This window comes from Giraffa tippelskirchi, chromosome 2, assembly GCF_054371585.1.
Source record: "Giraffa tippelskirchi isolate mGirTip1 chromosome 2, T2T-mGirTip1v1.2.pri, whole genome shotgun sequence".
Taxonomy (NCBI): Eukaryota; Metazoa; Chordata; class Mammalia; order Artiodactyla; family Giraffidae; genus Giraffa; species Giraffa tippelskirchi.
This window is the reverse complement of record NC_137276.1, coordinates 164,986,055-165,005,056: the sequence shown is the minus strand read 5'-3', so window position 1 is coordinate 165,005,056 and position 19,002 is coordinate 164,986,055. Positions and strand designations below refer to the sequence as shown.

General features: G+C 38.4%; 1 protein-coding gene across 3 annotated transcripts in view; it reads right to left on the bottom strand.

The window, feature by feature from the left end:
* SNX4 (sorting nexin 4) overlaps nucleotides 1–17,409 on the bottom strand; it is a 54,816-nt gene extending 37,407 nt beyond the window's left edge. The window contains exons 1-5 of one of the 3 annotated variants that reach the window (XM_081571673.1): nucleotides 17,250–17,409; nucleotides 5,625–5,746; nucleotides 1,259–1,394; nucleotides 1,032–1,181; nucleotides 522–569 (exon numbers count right to left, since the gene is read on the bottom strand). In XM_081571673.1, the coding sequence (XP_081427799.1) occupies nucleotides 522–569; nucleotides 1,032–1,181; nucleotides 1,259–1,394; nucleotides 5,625–5,746; nucleotides 17,250–17,390 (597 nt within the window). In that variant the 5' untranslated portion in view covers nucleotides 17,391–17,409. Of the gene's footprint in view, nucleotides 1–521; nucleotides 570–1,031; nucleotides 1,182–1,258; nucleotides 1,395–5,624; nucleotides 5,747–13,379; nucleotides 13,496–15,341; nucleotides 15,409–17,249 lie in introns of those variants that run through there. The other 2 variants (XM_081571674.1, XM_081571675.1) reach the window with 2 other exon arrangements.
* Nucleotides 17,410–19,002: the final 1,593 nt, after the last annotated feature.

The window sequence follows — 19,002 nt, the reverse complement described above, 5'->3', positions numbered from 1 at the left end:
TGATACAAAATGAATCCTATCCCCACTCAAAACCGGCCACCATGTCTCAGTATACAAAATAAGCATGACTGATGGCTCCTCTTTCAGCCTACAAAGATAGGAAAACTCAAGTTCAACCCTTTAGAAGTGTCTTTTCTATCTAATAGAGTAAGCAATTATGCAAGCACCACTGAGAGTGATAGTGATAAGGACAGAGGAAAGAAAAAAACATAAAAAGCATAATATGACTGTACTGTGGGAAAAATCTATAGCTTATACCTAAATTATTGCTTCAAAATGTTCTTTCCCAAGAGAATTAAATTCATACATAAATATGCCCATTATAGTCTCACTATTAACAAAAATTACACCAATCAAAAATAAACTGCATTGTTTCTTTAAAAACTTTACCAGTGATATTAGATGTAAAGCCTATTTCCAACATTCACTCATTCAATAAATAGCAAGTACCCATTAAGGCATGGCACTGTGCTAGAAACTATAAACGCACATGACAAATTATTTCATACAATTACCCTTACCTTCAGCTGAAATCCAGTTTCATTTACCGTCTCTTTCCAGTTGCCTTCCTAAAAATTAAAGATAACTTTAGATATCACTGTAAAATAGCCCATAAGTAATATCCCAAATTAAATACCCATCGTTCTGTTCTTCTTTCATGGGAGATGGGAGAGAAGGGTTAAAAAAGAATTGTTTTCACTGCAAAATTACACATACAATCCAGATTCCAAAAGATTACCAGAGACAGCCCCAAGATTTTACAGATCCAGGATTCAAAAAACTAAAGACTAACTTTGATACCATTTAAGTGATACCCAAAAGTACCATCTTTAGTACCCCTAAGTATAAAAATGTTAGCCAAAAGAACGATATAATACTTTGGAAATTCAAAACAAAACAAACCATGAAATACATATATTAACAAAGGGTGGCTCCAAGAGAATCCTTAAGAATAAGCATTCCACAATTGAAAATTTTTAAAATCCCAAGTCAAATGAAATTTTTAAAAAGACTAAATAAAAGAAAAATACCTGTGTTAAAAACAAATAGAAGATTTTGTCTCTACAAAGGATGGGATGTGAAGCGACTCTCAAGAGGAAATTTTCTAAACCAATTCGTCGTCTTTCCACAAAATCCGGGTCCATGTTGTCAGCAGAGAGTTTATGCCAAACGAATTCTGCCTAGATAAACAAAACAATCATGAAGAATAGTCTCAACGCTAACTACTTCTAAACTACACCACCATTTCACTCCTTACCCTTTTTTCTGGTAGAGGTGGCACAACAATATGTGGATAGTAAACTAAAAGGTAGTTTCTCAACAACTCAAATTCACTATACCGCCTCCATAGTGAGTCTGTTAGGACACTCTGACCATCACTATGTTCAACTGACCTGAAAAAGACAGAATAAGATTTCTAGCATTTTTTAAAAATACAAATGCATGCATACGACCTCCTTTAAAACTGATAACTCCATTTACTGAATGCTTATGAACCAGGAGGGCTATGAACCAGGCACTGAGAGCTTTTCATGTATTATTTAATTCCTACAACAAACCTGGTGAAGCAGGGATTACTGTCCCCATTTCACAGATGAGGAAGCAGCTGCACAGTATATGCTCTTCCTTCAATCACAAAGATTTGTGGGTAGAGCACTCAGATCCATCTGATTCCCAAGCCCTCACTCCTAACCACTTTCCTCCATTATAGAAAACCTATTTGAACTTGAGAGAAATAGTCATATTAGGAATATTCTTCTCAACAAAAGCCTCAATGTAAAATAATTCAGTTAACATAATGGCTGGCTTTACAATATAGTGAAAGTCTGGCTTCACCAGTGTTTCATTAAAGAAAAAAGTATTTTTAACTGGCACAACAAAAGAACAACTCCTGCCACAATGAGAGAACAACATTCATGCCAAAGACCATGACACCAAAAAACCCTCAATTTAACATCATCAATGAATCAGATGCAGCCAAGTACCAGGAAAGATCCACAAAAGTAAACTCTGAAAGAGTGGCAAGAAGGGATGTAACAAATCAATTCTAGTCTTACGTTTAATATAAAGAGCTGTAGGCAATACCGTGAGTCATCCATATAAAAGTTCAATTTGAGGGAAAGCTGGGTAAAATCATAAAAAGAATATTTGAAATTATTTTGACTATTTATGATTTCTGCTAGCATAATGACTATTAGAAAACATTAGCCTTCTAAACATTATCTGAACCTTCCCATTTTCTAATTGAAAATAACTTACAGGTCCTCCAAGAAACATGCATATAACCAAAATGTTCATTTGTACATGTACAGTATAAAGGCAGAGAGGCTAAATCAGTCTCAGAATAAAGTCTTGAGAAAATGTATACACCATGCCATGCTCAACACAAGATGTTCAATGTTTTTATTATTTATATATTGTTTGCTAAATTAATTCACTGTATATTAATAAAAAGGGAAACAATATAAAATTCAAAATATACAAATGGCTTTCATGGCAAGATATAGGACTATTAAATGATAATTCATTTTAAAGAGTTGACCTAACCATTAGCTGACTAAAACTATTCTAATTCAGATTTTCAACTTCAGCTAAAAAAAAATATCTTGGGTTAATATCAAGTTTCAAATTATTCAAAATCATTACCAACAGAGCCCAAATCTTGCTAAAAAGTAGATAAATATAGCCTATAGGCAGTACACCTAAAGGCTGTTAGAAGAGCTGTTACAAGCTGTTTTTGCTTTATTTCAAAGGCCACAAAAAGAAGTCAGTGGAAGCCACCTAAAAGCATAGAGAAGACTTTCTTTGGACCACAAAACTACCCCATTTATCCAACCATTTAACAAATATTTAATAGCACATAATTGATGCTTTTGAACTGTGGTGTTGGAGAAGACTCTTGAGAGTCCCTTGGACTGCAAGGAGATCCAACCAGTCCATCCTAAAGGAGATCAGTCCTGGGTGTTCACTGGAAGGACTGATGTTGAAGCTGAAACTCCAATACTTTGGCCACCTCATGCAAAGAGTTGACTCATTGGAAAAGACCCTGATGCTGGGAAGGATTGAGGGCAGGAGGAGAAGGGGACGACAGAGGATGAGATGGTTGGATGGCATCACCAACTTGATGGACATGGGTTGGGTAAACTCCGGGAGATGGTGATGGACAGGGAGGTCTGGCGTGCTGCGATTCATGGAGTCACAAAGAGTCAGACACAACTGAGTGATTGAACTGAACTGAACTGAATTGGTTTCACATGCAGTAAATTAAATTTAACCATTTAAACCATTTAATTTGACAAAGTATATAGGATCTCTAGCCCTGCTTTACAAATTATAAGAATTAAGTAAAGACAGCCTATAGCTTCCCAAGACAAAGAGGCATTCTTACCTATTAATACATACAATATTCTTACCTATTTTAAAAGGGTTCATACTTTATGAACAGGAAAACATAAAAATCTCTGGAGAAATTAAAATCAATGACCTTAGCCTTATTAATCCTTAGCCTATTAAACTGTAACACAATAGGCAACTGCTAAACTGACTTTCTTCTTGTGTCCACAGAGTAGGTAGATGAGCTATGTGATACAGCTGAACTTTTAGTCAATGTCAAGACTCAACAATATTCATAGTGTCCAAGATACTCCACATAATACTGAATTACAGCAAGAATTCTACATGACCAAATTAATAAATTCCAGGGTTCTGTGGTTGCTGAAGGTCAGTTATAGTAGTGAAAAAATAATCTGTTTATAAACAGTATCTATAAACAGTATTTCTCAAAGTGGACGTGTACATGATATGGGATAGGCAAGAATTTAAGACAGGGAAACCACAAGTCATAAAGAAAAAAGATAAATTTGACTATCTTAAAATGTAAAGCTTTTGTATTTGAAAGATAAAACTATGGTCCATGGCTCATTTGCTTCAAAAACACTTGGAACTTAAGCTTAACATGTGTTAATTTCTGGACCCCACTCAAAATTCTGTAGCTTAACAAATTTTCCAAGTGATTCCTATATATTTCAAAGTTTAAGAATCACTGTTTTAAAATAAATTAAATATAAGTGTGAAACTCAGTATCCTTTTGTGTACCACATTATTTACTGATGATCCACTTAGGTATTTATCCAGAGACTAGCTATATTACTCACGTATGGTCATTTCTAACTCCGACTTCTGAATTATAATTCTATATTCATTTCAAAGTCAAGAGTAAACAACTATAATAAATAAAAGAGTAAATAGCTATAAATTATTCCAGATTATTGAAATCAAGAGGTTCTTCTAGCAGTAAAGCTAATCAACAGCTAATTTCATTGTTCAACTGGATGAAGAAACAGGCACATACTAAAAATATCCTTTTAGTTTTAAATTTAAGAATTTACTTAAAAAGCTAGAGCCAATACAAATTTCTAAAGTATGATTTTTAAAATGGCTAATTTAACTTAAAAAAACTCTCATGGGACCATACTTTTTTAAAATTAATTTAAAAATCTCTCTGATACATATGCATGTATATACATAGGCAGGATACTTCCCTGACCCACCAGGCAAGTTCCTCTACTTTTCTTTAAAAAATATGGATTATACTTTTTTTATTAATTTTTTTATATTTTGGCCACACTGCACAGCATGCGGGATCTAATTTCCCCAACCAGGGATCAAACCCGCACACCTACACTGGAAGCATGGAGTCTTAATGGACAACCAGGGAAGCCCCCCATCTGTTTTAACTGAAAGCATTTCTTCTCAGTCCACAGAAAGAAAAGAGCTTGTCAGTACATTCTTTATATAAACTATTTACAATAAGCAAAATTCCCAGGTGGTGCAGTGGTAAAGAATCCACCTGCCAATGCAGGAGGCACAAGAGATGTGGGTTCGATCCCTAGGTCAGGAAGAGGTCCTGGAGAAGGAAACGGCAACCCACGCCAATATTCTTGCCTGGGAATCCTACGGACAGGGAAGCCTGGTGAGTCACAAAGAGTCAGACATCACTGAACACACACACACACATCCCTTGCCTTTCTCTGGACAAAACAGTCTAATTCATTTAACCTTTTCCTTATGAAGTAAAAGACTTTTCTGGTGAGTTTTTTAAATAAATAATTTTATTTGTGGCTGTGCTGAGTCTTCCCTGCTGCGTGGGCTTTTCTCTAGTTGCGGTGCACGGTGGCTTCTCCTGCTGTGGAGCACAGGCTCTAGGGGCCGGGCTTCAGTAGTTGTGGCACTGGGCTCAGAAGTCATGGCTCCCGAGTTCTCGAGCACAGACTCGGTAGTTGTGGCACATGAGCTTAGTTACTCTGAGGCATGTGGGATCTTCCCAAACCAGGGACAAACCCGTGTCTCCCGCATGGGCAGGCCTGTGATGTGGATGGGATCTGGATGTTACTCGACACTAAAGCAAGCGTCAAGTAACATCCAGTAACCTTCGTTCTCCCTCCAAAACAAATACATTCCAACTTAGCTACTAAGAGTACCAGAGTAAAAGAAAACCTGGTCACCTGTTAAAAAGTAAAGAAACAAAAATATAATGACCTGTAAATGATTTGTTTATACAACAGAATTTGTATCAACAACTACCAAAGCTTTTACTAACCTCAGACATAATTCTCATCACTCACCTTGTTTCAATGAGGTAAGCAGTATATGTTTCCTGCATGTTCATGGCATTTCTTCCAGTTCGCTTTTCTGCTTCTGAAACGCTAATTTCTATCTTCTTCAACGAAAAATTATTTTCTGTCATCTGAATAAAAATAAAACAACAAAATCTTTTTAAACGATACTGAAAAAAACCCCAGCTATTATAATCAAATCCATTATTAGTACATATTTCAAGTTACTTTTTTATATCTTTTGCATTACTAGTGGTTGCTAAATGACACCAGCAAATGATATGCCTCTTTTTATCAGCATGTAGCACATTAAACTTTTCCAGAAGTTATTTTAGCAAATGCCATAGATTTAATTATTAAAATATAGGCACGATTATAGGAGAAAAAAATTAAAATAAAAAGCATATATATCACTTATTTATATATCATATAAATAACCAAGAATAAATTTATATAGAAATACATAAGAAAAAATTTAAAATCACTGTTTACAAAGACGAATGATCCTCAATACTGACATCTTTTTATTTTACCAGTCAAATCAAATATAAAAATAGTATATGACAAAAGGTGAGATTTTCAGCAAGCAGGTTAATTTTAAAAAAGAAGGAGCCATCACATATTTGATCATAAATTTGCCTAAACTTTTTGGCAATGTTTAACGGGCTCCACTGTGAGATAGCAGGTTTTTCTTTTTTATAAATATTGCTTTTATTGATTTATTCATTTTTTATTGAAGTATAGTTGATTTACAATGTTGTTTTAGTTCCTGGTATACAGCAAAGATATTCTTTAATATATATTCTTTTCCATATTATTTGTGATTATAGTTTATTACAGGATAATGAATAGAGTTCCCTGTGCTATACACAGGACCTTGACTATCTGAGACAGCAGGTTTTAAGAACGGGAAACTTATTTCTTTTCTTGCTAGATCATCCCCAGGTCTGTATCAAAGAACCAAGGAAAATGCCAAACAACATCACTGGTGGTTCACAGGCTCTTTGTGCCACTGAAGAAAGAAAGTGAAAGTGAAGTCGCTCAGTCATGTCCAACTCTTTGCCACCCCATGGACTGTAGCCTACCAGGCTCCTCCATCCATGGGATTTTCCAGGCAAGAGTACTGGAGTGGGTTGCCATTTCCTTCTCCAGAGGATCTTCCCAACCCAGGGGTCAAACCTGGGTCTCCCGCATTATAGGCAGACACTTTACGGTCTGAGCCACCTGGGAAGTCCTGCCACTGAAGAAGGGTCTTGAATACACCCAAACTAGCTCCAAGTTTAAACAAGAAAGACACAGTGAGGCCATGCGATAACTGCTGTGCTTTTCTTTTTGTTCCCTTGCTTTTTTTCCTCCCTTTCTCCCTGAGCTTTCAAAGTTCAGAGGTGGGTTTTAATTAAAAAGCATTGTATTGCATTACAATCGGGGTTAGTTTGTGAAGAAGAGATATAAGTAAAAAGATGGATATACCACAAGTTAAAAGAAAAAGCAGTATGCAATAAAAATCCATGATGATACTTTACACAGGAAATTACATCTGTGTGCTATGAAGACAGAATAAGCTATGTGACAATACACAAAATTAAATCAGTGATGAATCAAGATGATATGCTTAGAAAGTACCCCAAAAACGCTGAAGAATAATGGAGGTAAAATTGCTAAAAGAAAATAAAGGACAGAGAACTAAAAATCAACCCAAAACAAAACTACTCTGTTGCCAAACAAGACAATTTTATAAAATTTAAGTTTTTATGTTCATGTACTAAAAGAGAAAATAAGATAGAGAAAAATCATTCAACTAAAAGAAAGCTCAAAAAATTACATAAGCATAAACCACTCAACATTAGGATTATGAAGTCCTCACTGGTTGAGATTATACATATAAAAAATTTTGGCCCACAGCCAAGCACTGATTTACCAGCATGTACTTCACTGAAAAATTCTCCGAATTCTAGAATCAAAAACTGATAAATTATTTCTCACCAAAAAGATAGTGCACATGAATCATAAATATACCCCATTATGCCATCCAAACAATTACACAGAAGGGAAAAATAAAAGTATAAAATCAACTATCATAAAAACTAAAGACTGGTACACAAAAATATCAGCAGGGATTGGTAGATGATATAAAATTGCTAATACTATCATACTAAAGTACAAACAGTGCCAAGAATAACATAACTAATGTTAAAAGGACACATTCAAAAGATTTAGAAATGGATAAACTTGATGACTGGAAGATGAGACTAGGAGTGTGTTTTAAAGAGAGATAATATTTTATGTATTTACTTTTAAATTGAAGTACAGTTGATTTACAATGTTGTATTGGTGAAACACAACGCTTTAGATGTATTAAAAGTAGACTTCTCATCAGAGTAAAGAACATCATTAAAGAATGATGCTACACTCATATCCTATACTTACATTCAAAGAAGAACATCCCAAATGTAGATGCTTGATAGGTGAATCACTACTTCCTACCTGACTTAAGACCAAATAAATATAAAAGATGGACATATTTAAAAGGATGATGAAATTTTTTATTTCCAATTCAATGAGTAAAAACCAATCCGTGTGCACGTGTGCCAAGTCACTTCAGTCATGCCTAATTCTACGAATCTATGGACTATAGCCTACCAGGCTCCTCCGTCCAAGGGATATTCCAGGCAAGAATACTGGGATGGGTTGTCATTCCTTTCTCCAATGAACTTCCCAACCCAGGGATCAAATCTAGGTTTGATCTCTTGCATTGCAGGCAGATTCTTTATCATCTAAGCCACCAGGCAAGCCCCCAAATCAATCTACTATAAGTTTTAAAATACTGCAAGGACTTCCCTGGTGGCTCAGCGAATAAGAATCCATCTACCAATGCAGAGGACACGAGTTCGATCCTTGGTCCAAGAAGATTCTACACGCTGCGAGGCAACTAGGCCTGTGTGCCACAACTACTGAGCCTGCATTCTAGAGCCCTCGAATTGCAACTACTGAAACCCACGTGCCCTAGAGCCTGTGCTCTGCAACAAGAGAAACCACAGCAATGAGAAGCCTGAGAACCACAGAAGAGTACAGCACCTGTGTGTCGCAACTAGAAGAAAGCCCATGCCCGCAATGAAAATCCAGTGCAGCCATAAATGAATAAATAATGCTGCAAACAGTGAAATAGTAAAAGCAAGCGTAAGACAGGTAACAGTGATAAAAGGAATGATAAGAAACTATTAATTCAATAACTGAATGATTACTGAGTATCTACAATGCCAGTCATTAGGAATGGGAAGGTAACTGAGACAAAGTGCTTGAGTTCAGTGGTTGAGTTTGCCTGAGGAATTCTCACCATCCAGAAAAGTGAAAATGATAAAAGATGATTTTTTAAAAGAGGAAAACTAAGAACCAATGCTTAAATAATAGTTCTTAAAGAAGAAATCGGAAGAAACAGAACAGAAATAATAATCACCAGTATAATAAAAAAGAAACCAACAAAAATTCTTTCTGGATTGAAAAATATTTCTACAGCTCCAAATTGAAAGGCATGTGGTCCATATATAATGAATTAGAAAATTAAACATCTTCAGCATAAGGAAAAAAATCCTAAAAAGATTAAGGCAGGAAAATAAAAAGCACAATCACTACCAAAGAATAAAGACCAGATTTGCCTTAGATTTCAAAATAATATAAAGTACAAATGACAAAGGAGCATCATGCATATAGAATGCTTGAAATATTATAAAAATACTAACACACTGTTCCTTTAAAGATAACTTTATCCAGAAGAGATTTTTGTGTTGTTGTTTTTTTTTTTTTTTTGTAGAAACTGATGCTCTGATCCTACAATTTATATGTAAATACAAAGGACCTAGAATAGCCAAAACAGTTTTGAAAACTAACAAGTTGCAGGATCTATACTATCTTGTTTCAAAATTCATTAAAAATCTAAACTAATCAAGGCAGTGGGGGCACTAGCAGGATAGACATAGAGATCAATGTATCAATGGAACAGAATTGAGAATCCATAAATAAACCCTTACATTTAAGGTCAAGTGATTTTAATAAACACACCAAGGCAATTAAACAGGGAGAGTCTTGTCAACATATAGTGCAGGGGCAACTGAGTAGCCACAGACCAAGGAAAAAACCCCAAAACTAGACCCTTTACTCACATTGTACACAGAAATAAACTCAAAAAGGCTTACATACTCAGATGTAAAAGCTAAACCTGGGGAATTCCCTGGCAGTCCAGTGGTTAGGATTCATATGCTTTCACCACCAAGGACCCAGGTTCCATCCCTGGTCAGAGAACTAAGATCCCATAAGCCACCTGGGTAAAGTCAAAAAAAGAAGAAGAAAACATGATCCCGGGACAAGCAAAGCATTTTTAGATAAGCACAATCTATGAAAGACAAAAAAACAAAAACCCGACCTAGTCTTCATCAAAATTAAAAAGTAAAAAAAAAAAATTAAAAAAAAAAAAAAAAATTAAAAGCTATTGCTAAACTTTCAAAAATATCATTAAGAAAAAGTAAAAAGCCATGGCCCAGGGGAAAAAAAATCTGCAAATCTCACTATTTTATTAAAAAAAATACCCAGAATAACTGAACAACATGTGCTTATGTGCTCAGTCGTGTCCAACTCTGCGACCCCATGGACTATAGCCCACCAGGCTCCTCTGTCTATGGAATCTTCCAGGCAAGATGACTGGAGCAGGTTGCCATTTCCTACTCCAGAGGATCTTCCCAACCCAGGGATCAAACCTGCGTGTCCTGCACTGGCAGGCAGATTCTTTACCACTAAGCCACATGGGAAGCACCTTCAGTAAAAAGAAAAACCACCCAATTTTAATAAGCAAAAGATCTGAATAGAATTTCACCAAAAAAGATAATGCAAATGGCAATAAGCACATGAAAAGATGTTCAACACCGTCAGTCATTTAAAAAATGCAAATTAAAACCACCTCACATCCACTAGAATGGTTATAATCAGAAAGACAGACACTGCCAAGTGCTGGCAGGGATGTGGAGAAAAGTGGGCCTCATAATTGCTGGTGGTAATGTTAAATGGTACAGCCACTCTGGAAAACAGTGGCAGTTTCTTATAACAAAAAGTTAAAACTTACCATATAACCCAGCAATTATACTGCTACAAATTTAACTCAAGAGAAATGTAAACATACATCCACACAAAGACTTGAACATGAATGAATATTCATCACAGCAATAATATACAAAATATAAAAGCTGAAAATAACCCCAACTTGTATCAAATGGTGAATAAACAAAAAGTGATATATCCATACAACTGAATGTTATTCAATAATAAAAAAAAAAATTAGCAAAGATCAAAACTGGGTTATAGTGATGGTAGTGCAATTCTGCAAATCTAACTCTGCGACCCCCATGACCTGAAGCTGGTTAGGCTCCTCTGTCCATGCAAGTCTCCAGGAAAGAATACTGGAGTGGGTTGCCATTTCCTTCTCCAGGGGATCTTCTGACCCAGGGATCGAACCCAGGTCTTCTGCATTGCAGGAAGATTCTTTACCATCTGAGGCACCAGTGAAGCCCTTACTACAAATTACTGAATTTATATACTTACAGAGTGAATTTTATGGTGTATAAATCATATCTTAATAAAGTTTAAAAAATAAAACCCATGAGTCCATAATGAAACAGACAAGTAAATAGAAATTTTGATGAGGAACAAGGTATTTTTCTAGTTTCAAAGTATGTCTTCACAAAACGAGATCAGACTTATAGTTACCAGAGGCAGGGGGTGGGGAAAAAAGAAATTGTATGCAAGAATCAAAAGGTACAAACTTCCAGTTATAAAGAGTACTAGGGATACAATGTACAACATGATAAATTAACACTGATGTATGTTATTTATGAGAACTGTTAAGAGAATAAACCTTAAGCATTCTCATCACAAGAAAAAAACGTATTTTTTCTATTTCTTAATTTTATATCTGTATGAGATGATAGACATTCATTTCATGATGAATGTAAGTCCAATCATTACACTGTATGCCTTAAACATATATAGTTCTGTATGACAATTAGATCTCAATAAAACAGGAAGGAAAAAAAAAAGTATGTCCCCACAAAGTGAATCACAAAGAGGAAAAGAGAAACTTTATACTGGAGAAGACTGGCAGAAAAAGTGATCAAACTTGAATCATGTGCAAACTGGCAAGAAGCAATTGGAAAAACACAGCATCACGTTAGTGGCAATTTCTGTGAAAGAAGCATAACCTGAATTTAACCATGAGAAAACATCAGGCAAACCCAAACTGAAGGGTATTCTACAAAAATAACTGGTTGCTAATACACAAAAGGGTCAAAGTCATGAAAGCATAGACCAAGAAACACTTTCATATTGGAGGAGACTAAAGAGACAATGCAACTAAGTGTAATATTTGAGTCTGGACTGAATTATTTTGTTCTGAAGAACACTGTTGGTACAACTGGCAAAACTTACATGAAGTCTGAGGATTAGATAATAATAGTTTATCAATGCTTTTGATGGCAGCTCTGTGATTATACAGAATGTCCTTGTTTGCCCTTGAAATATATACTAAATGTTCTGGGGATGAGATAAATAACAGTTTATTCTCAAATATTTCAAGGGAAACAATTCTTTGTACTGTACTTGCTTATAAATTTGAGATCATTTCTATAAATTTAAAAAATTTAATGGCCATTACATTTACATAAATAATATGTCTCAATTATGTTTCAGGGAAGAAAAAAAAAGACATGCCTTCAAAATCATTATAAAGAATAAAACCAAAGAACCTATGGTCCACAAAGGAAAATCCATAAACAGTAACCAAAGTAAGAAACCATAAAATATGACAGAAAAAAATCATCTAAAAATAAAGTTTGTTAAGATAATAAATGTAGGCACTTCCCCCATGGTCTGGTGCTTAAGAATTCACCTTTCAATGCAGGGGGCATAGATTCAATCCCTGGTCAGGAAGCTAAAATTCCTACAAGCTTTGTGGCCAAAAAACATAAAACAAGCAATACTGTAACAAATTCAGTAAAGACTTTAAAAATAGTTCACATCAAAAAATTTTTTAATAAAAAATAGATAATAAATGCAAATATCTTATTCCCCATGTTAAATAGGGGGCTTCCCTGGTGGTTCAGCCGTAAAGAATCCACCTGCAATGCAGGAGACACAGGTTCAATTCCTGGATTGGATGATCCCTTGTAGAAGGAAATGGCAACCCACTCCAGTCTTCTTGTCTGGGAAATCCCATGGTCACAGAAGCCTGGTGGGCTAAAGTACCTGGGGTCAGAGTCGGCCATGAATGAGCTGAAACAATGCTTATGTATACAAGTACACGTGTACTGACTATGATGTAAAAATGTATTCTGTACCATAAGTTGCCTTCAAAAAATAACTGAGAGCTGCTGAAATAGACAGTGAGGAAAGCAATTCTTGAGAATTATTTAATAATCTGCTGTGCTGTGTGTGCTCAGTCGCTCAGTTGTGTCCGACTCTTTGCCACCTCCTTGACTGTAGCCCACCAGGCTCCTCTATCCATGGGGACTCTCCAGGCAAGAATACTGGAGGGGGTTGCCATGCCCTCCTCCAGGGGATCTTCCCAACTCAGGAATCGAACCGGGGTCTACTGCACTGCAGGCAGATTCTTTACCAGCTGAGCTACCAGGGAAGCCCTAAACTGATAAATTCTGTAACGCTGCCTATACATTTCCTTTTTCATATTATCTTTGCCACAAATGTCTCAAGCCTTCCTCCACTTACTTCTGGACTCCTCCACTCAGCTTTCTGCTGCCAACCCGTGAAGGAACTAACAGTGTACAAGCATTTTTCAAGCAATGGTTGCTCAAGCACTCTTCGCCCCAGGAGCACTCAGGCCTAAAGAACCCTCCCTACAAAAGAAAGACACTATGAAGCGGTTCTCGGAGCAAATACTGTTAACTGCCAACTCAATGGAATCTTCCAGCCTAAAAAAAGCAGCATTCTTCCCTCCATTCCCTTGCTACTTCCTCGCCAGGACTAATTACTACTCTCTTCAAGATTGCAGTTCTCCCTCATCTTTCATATTCTAAACTTTAAATAAAACTGACAATACTTAAAAAAAATACACTCCCTTATAAGAAAAAAGTACAAGAAGAAAGGAAACGTCTAACTAGACACTGGAAAGGAAGAGGATGAAGACTCACAGAAAGAAAAACAAGAGAATAAGAGTTTACAACAGAATTTAAAGAAAGTGAAAATTAGTGATGTTTAAAACTGGAAAAGATTTGCAACCTTGGCAGTGCTTGTTTCCATTATCCCTAGGTGTAGGGCAACTAGCACAATTTACTCTCCAACCAAAATGTAGAGTCAAAAATAAGGCTGATGAGGCTTTTTGTCATTTCTGCACACTATCTGTATGGATACTTTTGTGGTGAAAAACTTATTGATAAATCAACACATTATTCAGACCTCTTTTCTTCTTAAAATAACAACTTAAATCTTAATAAAACAAAAAAATATTTAAGTATAGTATTTTACAATTTACAAGACTATTTTTAATCTTTTTTTTTTTTTTTTGGTGTGTGTGGAGGGGGCAGGGAGTGAAGCTTCGTGGTTTCGAGAACAGAGCACTGATGTCAAAGCCAGGAGGACCTGGGCCCAAATCCCACCCATGTCACCAGTTTGTGACTTTGGCCAAATCACTTCTCTCAAGAGCCTCTGCTTCCTTATCTCTGTATGTCTTTTATATCTTTTGGGAGTAATTTTGAAAATTAAATGAAAAGTAGAGCCTCACGGTGTCCAGCACAAACAAATGTAACTTACCTGTCTGCCCAGACCACATTCCTATCTACCAGCAACAGTAGCAACGTGGCTATGGTTACTGCAATACTTCTCAACTGGGGATGGATTAGAGTGGAAGAGCGGACAAAAAAAGGAAAAGGAGTAGATCTTCTGAGACTGCACTTTTAGAAGGAGGGGACAACATACAGAGTGTATGTGAATGCATATGTGTGTGTTTATAAGCTCCAGGTGATTCTGAAATATTTGTCCAAATGGCTTGTATTTCTAAAAATTACTAAATTATCTCTATAAATTACTAAATCATTGTTTGAGGAAAACCTTAAGTTTGGGCAATCTTGAACGATCTCTTACGACACATATAAAAGTCAGGTAATATTATGTAACTACAACTTTTACTGTATGATGGCATCTTTGGGATTTCAAATAACCTGTGAAACCAAACACAGGTTTTTTATTTTAAACGAGATATTTATAATCACTTAACACAAATGGATTTTATACTATAGCTGCAACTTCATATTAATCATCCAAAGGCTTTCACAAAAAAAATTACCAAAATGTTCAGTCATAATCAAAATTAAACTCACGATGCAGCTAACAAAAGATACGATTCTTACCCTTTGAAACAATCTAAAATTGCTTTAACACATATCCATATGGTTGGCAAGTAACTTAAAGTCTGAAAATATTAAGTGCTGATAAGGATAGACAGCAGCAGGCACTACTGATGTGAATACAAACTGGTATGTTCACTCTAGAAAACAACTTGGCACTACTTACTACGCTACAGTGCTACCCAGGTGGCACACTGCTAAAGAACCTGCCTGCGTGCGCGCGCGCACACACACACACACACACACTATTCTATGTCTTATGCTACCACCCTACAATCCAGCAATTCCACTGTTAAGTTTATAGACACTTGTACTACATGTTTCTTACATGCAAGAAGTTCATAGTGGTAGTAATCTTTCAGAAACAGCAAGAATCTTGAAACAACCCTAATGTCTGTAAAACGAGGAAAAGAGAAATCAACTGTAGAATACCTACAAAATGGTATACTATAGAGTCAGACTATAAAAACAAACTAAGTTATATTTTGCATGAATCCCCAAAACAGTAGAGAGCAAAGAAAGGAAGTCATAGTAAAACTAGTCCAATTATGTAAATTTCAAAATGAAGTAAAACTAAACAACATGTTGTTTAGGGACATTTACATTTATATATATATCTAAAGCTAGAGAATTGTTAATACAAAATTCAGAATATAGATTACTTCTGTGGTCGAGGGAACGGATGTAACACAGGAGGATGTAACACAGGAGAATATACAGAGGTTTCAAAGAAACTGATTTTTATTTTGTGAGACTCTTCTCTGCATTAACTATATACTTCATGAGAAAAGTTTTTTGTTTTTTTTAAGAAACAGAAAAACTAAGTCACAAAAGGAATCTGCATTAAAAAAGAAATTCATGTTAAGAGTCAAGTTTATGGACTACAGAATACACACACTGCTCTCACATTTCATATAAGATACCTCTCCACAAATAATTCTATAATTTAGGAAGAAAATAAGTGAAAAACTTAAAATTCACCCACGGAAGTCTTCATGCTATCCTATATACCTCGACATTTCCCCCAAGTAGGCAAAACCTTGAACTCCTTAGCTAGTTAAATCTTTGTTAAATAGCTAGTGTTGAAGTGTTGAACTTCAACTAATGTTGAAATTCCTAGCTAGTTGTCTTTCTAGTTACAGTCAGCAAACAACTTTTAACTTTTCTTTATCCATTTATCACAAGGATGGGCAGTTTTGTATTTGGAACTTGTTTCAGAAAAAAAAGAATCAAAATGAATGAGCACTGCACAGGCTCATTAGGGTGATCTGATGATAAGTACTCGACTGAGTTTCCGAATCACTTTATTTAACATGGTCTATTCATCTTGCATTATGCGTGAAAACACTTTGGAATGAAAGCAATTACAAATAGAAAATGATGCGTTTTCTCCTTCCGTCAAGCAAATGAAAATCACTATCAAAGGAGCTTCACAAAGCCAACAAATGGGATATCCATGACACATCTCCATTGGGAGATACAGCACTGACCCCAAATGAGGAAATTACAAGTCAAATAAGAATTTGGATGGGGGAGGTTCAAGAGGGAGGGGACATATGTGTATTTGTGGCTGATTCACGTTCTTGTGTGGCAGAAACCAACACAATATAGTAAAGCAATTTTATTACCCTCCAACTAAAAATATATTTAAAAACACACAAACCAAAAAAAAAAAAAAATCTTTTTCACTTGTACCTTTTCTTGACTCTCTTTATTCCATCTCCCGATGGTGGCACCAAGCCAAACACCCTCGTGACCCAGACTTGTTCAAGTCCCCCATTCTCTTCCTTCTCAAACACCGCTGCCACCGCCCACGGTTAAGCCTACTCCTCCGCACAACTTATATATGCCATATATATGCCAGAAACATCAGCGCTCCTCTTCGGGTCCAAACCCCCAGGGTTCCCAACCCTGAAACCGCACCTGCTTCAGCCTGGCGCTTTCCGGGCCCCGCGCCCGCGCCCGCGCCCGCCGCGCCCACAGAACACCCTCCGCTCCCTCGGCCGCGCCCTCTCCTCCCTTCCTGCGGTCCCGCAGCCCTGGCGCTCGCCCGCTACTCAGAACCTCCTTTTCCCACCAAGCCTCCCCCCACTGACTGCACCTCGCTTCCCCGTCACAGCGAGGCCTCTCGGCCGAGCAAGCCCACCCGCGCGGTCAGCGTAAACCAGTCCATTCTGCCCTCTAGGCCGCGACCCAGGCTGCGTGGGGGGGGGCTTCTGCCGCCCCTTCTCCTCACCGTGCCGTCCCCGGGGCCCTCGTCCCGGGCCCCCTTCGCTTCCTCACCGACCACGGACACCAGCCCAGCGTCAGGGTGGCTCAGCGGCTCCAGCGGCGCGGGCTGCAAAAGCCGCTCAGGGTCCAGAGCTGCCTGCTCCATGGCTGCGGCTCAGCACAGCAGACAGAGTGCGCCGGCGCCGCCTCGCCTTGGCCGGCCCCGCCTCGCCTTGGCCGGCCCCGCCTCGCCTTGGCCGGCCCCGCCTCGCCTTGGCCGGCCCCGCCTCGCCTTGGCCGGCCCCGCCTCGCCTTGGCCGGCCCCGCCTCGCCTTGGCCGGCCCCGCCTCGCCTTGGCCGGCCCCGCCTCGCCTTGGCCGGCCCCGCCTCGCCTTGGCCGGCCCCGCCTCGCCTTGGCCGGCCCCGCCTCGCCTTGGCCGGCCCACCCGTGGCCGCCGACCAGGCCCCGCCCCCTCGGCCTGCGGCCGCCCCGCCCCCTCGGTCTGCGGCCGCCCCGCCGCGCCTAGCTCGCGGCTGCGCAGGCTGAGAGCGCCCCTGGGCTAGGCCCGCAGTTGGGAATGGTACTTGGGAAGGGCGGGCCTGCGAGGGAAGTCGTCAGCTCCCGAGCCAGGAGACCCAGGAATCCGGGAGAACCGGTGGAGGGAGAGAAAGACCGAAAAGCAAGGGGAAGGTGAAGACAGGGTGGGTGCTGGAACCACTCAAGTTGGTGATCACTTAAAGAAAACCTGAAATAGGTAGAAATCCGAGGCTGTGATCTGACGTCTCCCTCTTGGCCTTTATCTTGCCTGCCATCAGTGGTTCCTTTTGGCCCCATCCCCACCCCCTAAACACACTGCCGAAAAGATCAGAGCCGCCTAACTCACTAATTTTCAGCAGGTTGAGTGACACAATCAGGAAAAAAAGGTAAACACTTTTCAAGTGTTTGAGAAAAGTGAAGCGCTTAACTGAAGCTGTGTTTGAGTTCTATCTTCAAGTGTTTCTTGAAGCCCTGGTGATATCTGATAATTTTCTATACACACTTAAGTTGAATTTTCGGAACCTGTTTCCTAGGCAAGCAATCACTATGATAACCTGACGGGAAACGCTCACTGGATTTACCAGACAGTGGTACTTTGTAGTTCCTTGTATAGGAAGTCTGGTCATCAATTTTTCAAGGAGAGAAACTGATCTTTCTGTCTAAATAACTTAGACGTTCGAAGCGGTGACACGCAAGTTTCTTCTCCTCCTGATACTTCTTTTGGCATGGTAGTGATTTTTCCCATTCATCCCTAAAACCTCAAGTTATGTCCAAGTGCTAATATCACTCTGTTCATAAATCAGTTATGACTTTTCTCATACTTCTTTACAATTATTTATTTATGTCTGTTTGCCCCAACTAGACTTCAGACTCCTTTAAAGTAAGGACCCTATTTTATTATTTTTTCTCTCTTACGAAGCCTAGGATTTTACTCAATAAATGTTTAAAGGCATTTAGGACTTCCCTGGTGGTCCAGTGGTTAAGAATCCACCTTGCAATGCAAGGGACACAAATCCAATCCCTGATCCAGGAATATCCCACATGCTGGTGAGCAACTGAGCCCCTGTGCTGCAACTGTTGAAGCCCATGTGCCTAGAGCTTTGCTCAACAACAAGCTGCTGCTAAGTCGCTTCAGTCGTGTCCGACTCTGTGCAACCCAATAGATGGCAGCCCACCAGGCTCCTCCGTCCATGGGATTCACCGGGCAAGAACACTGGAGTGGGTTGCCATTTCCTTCTCC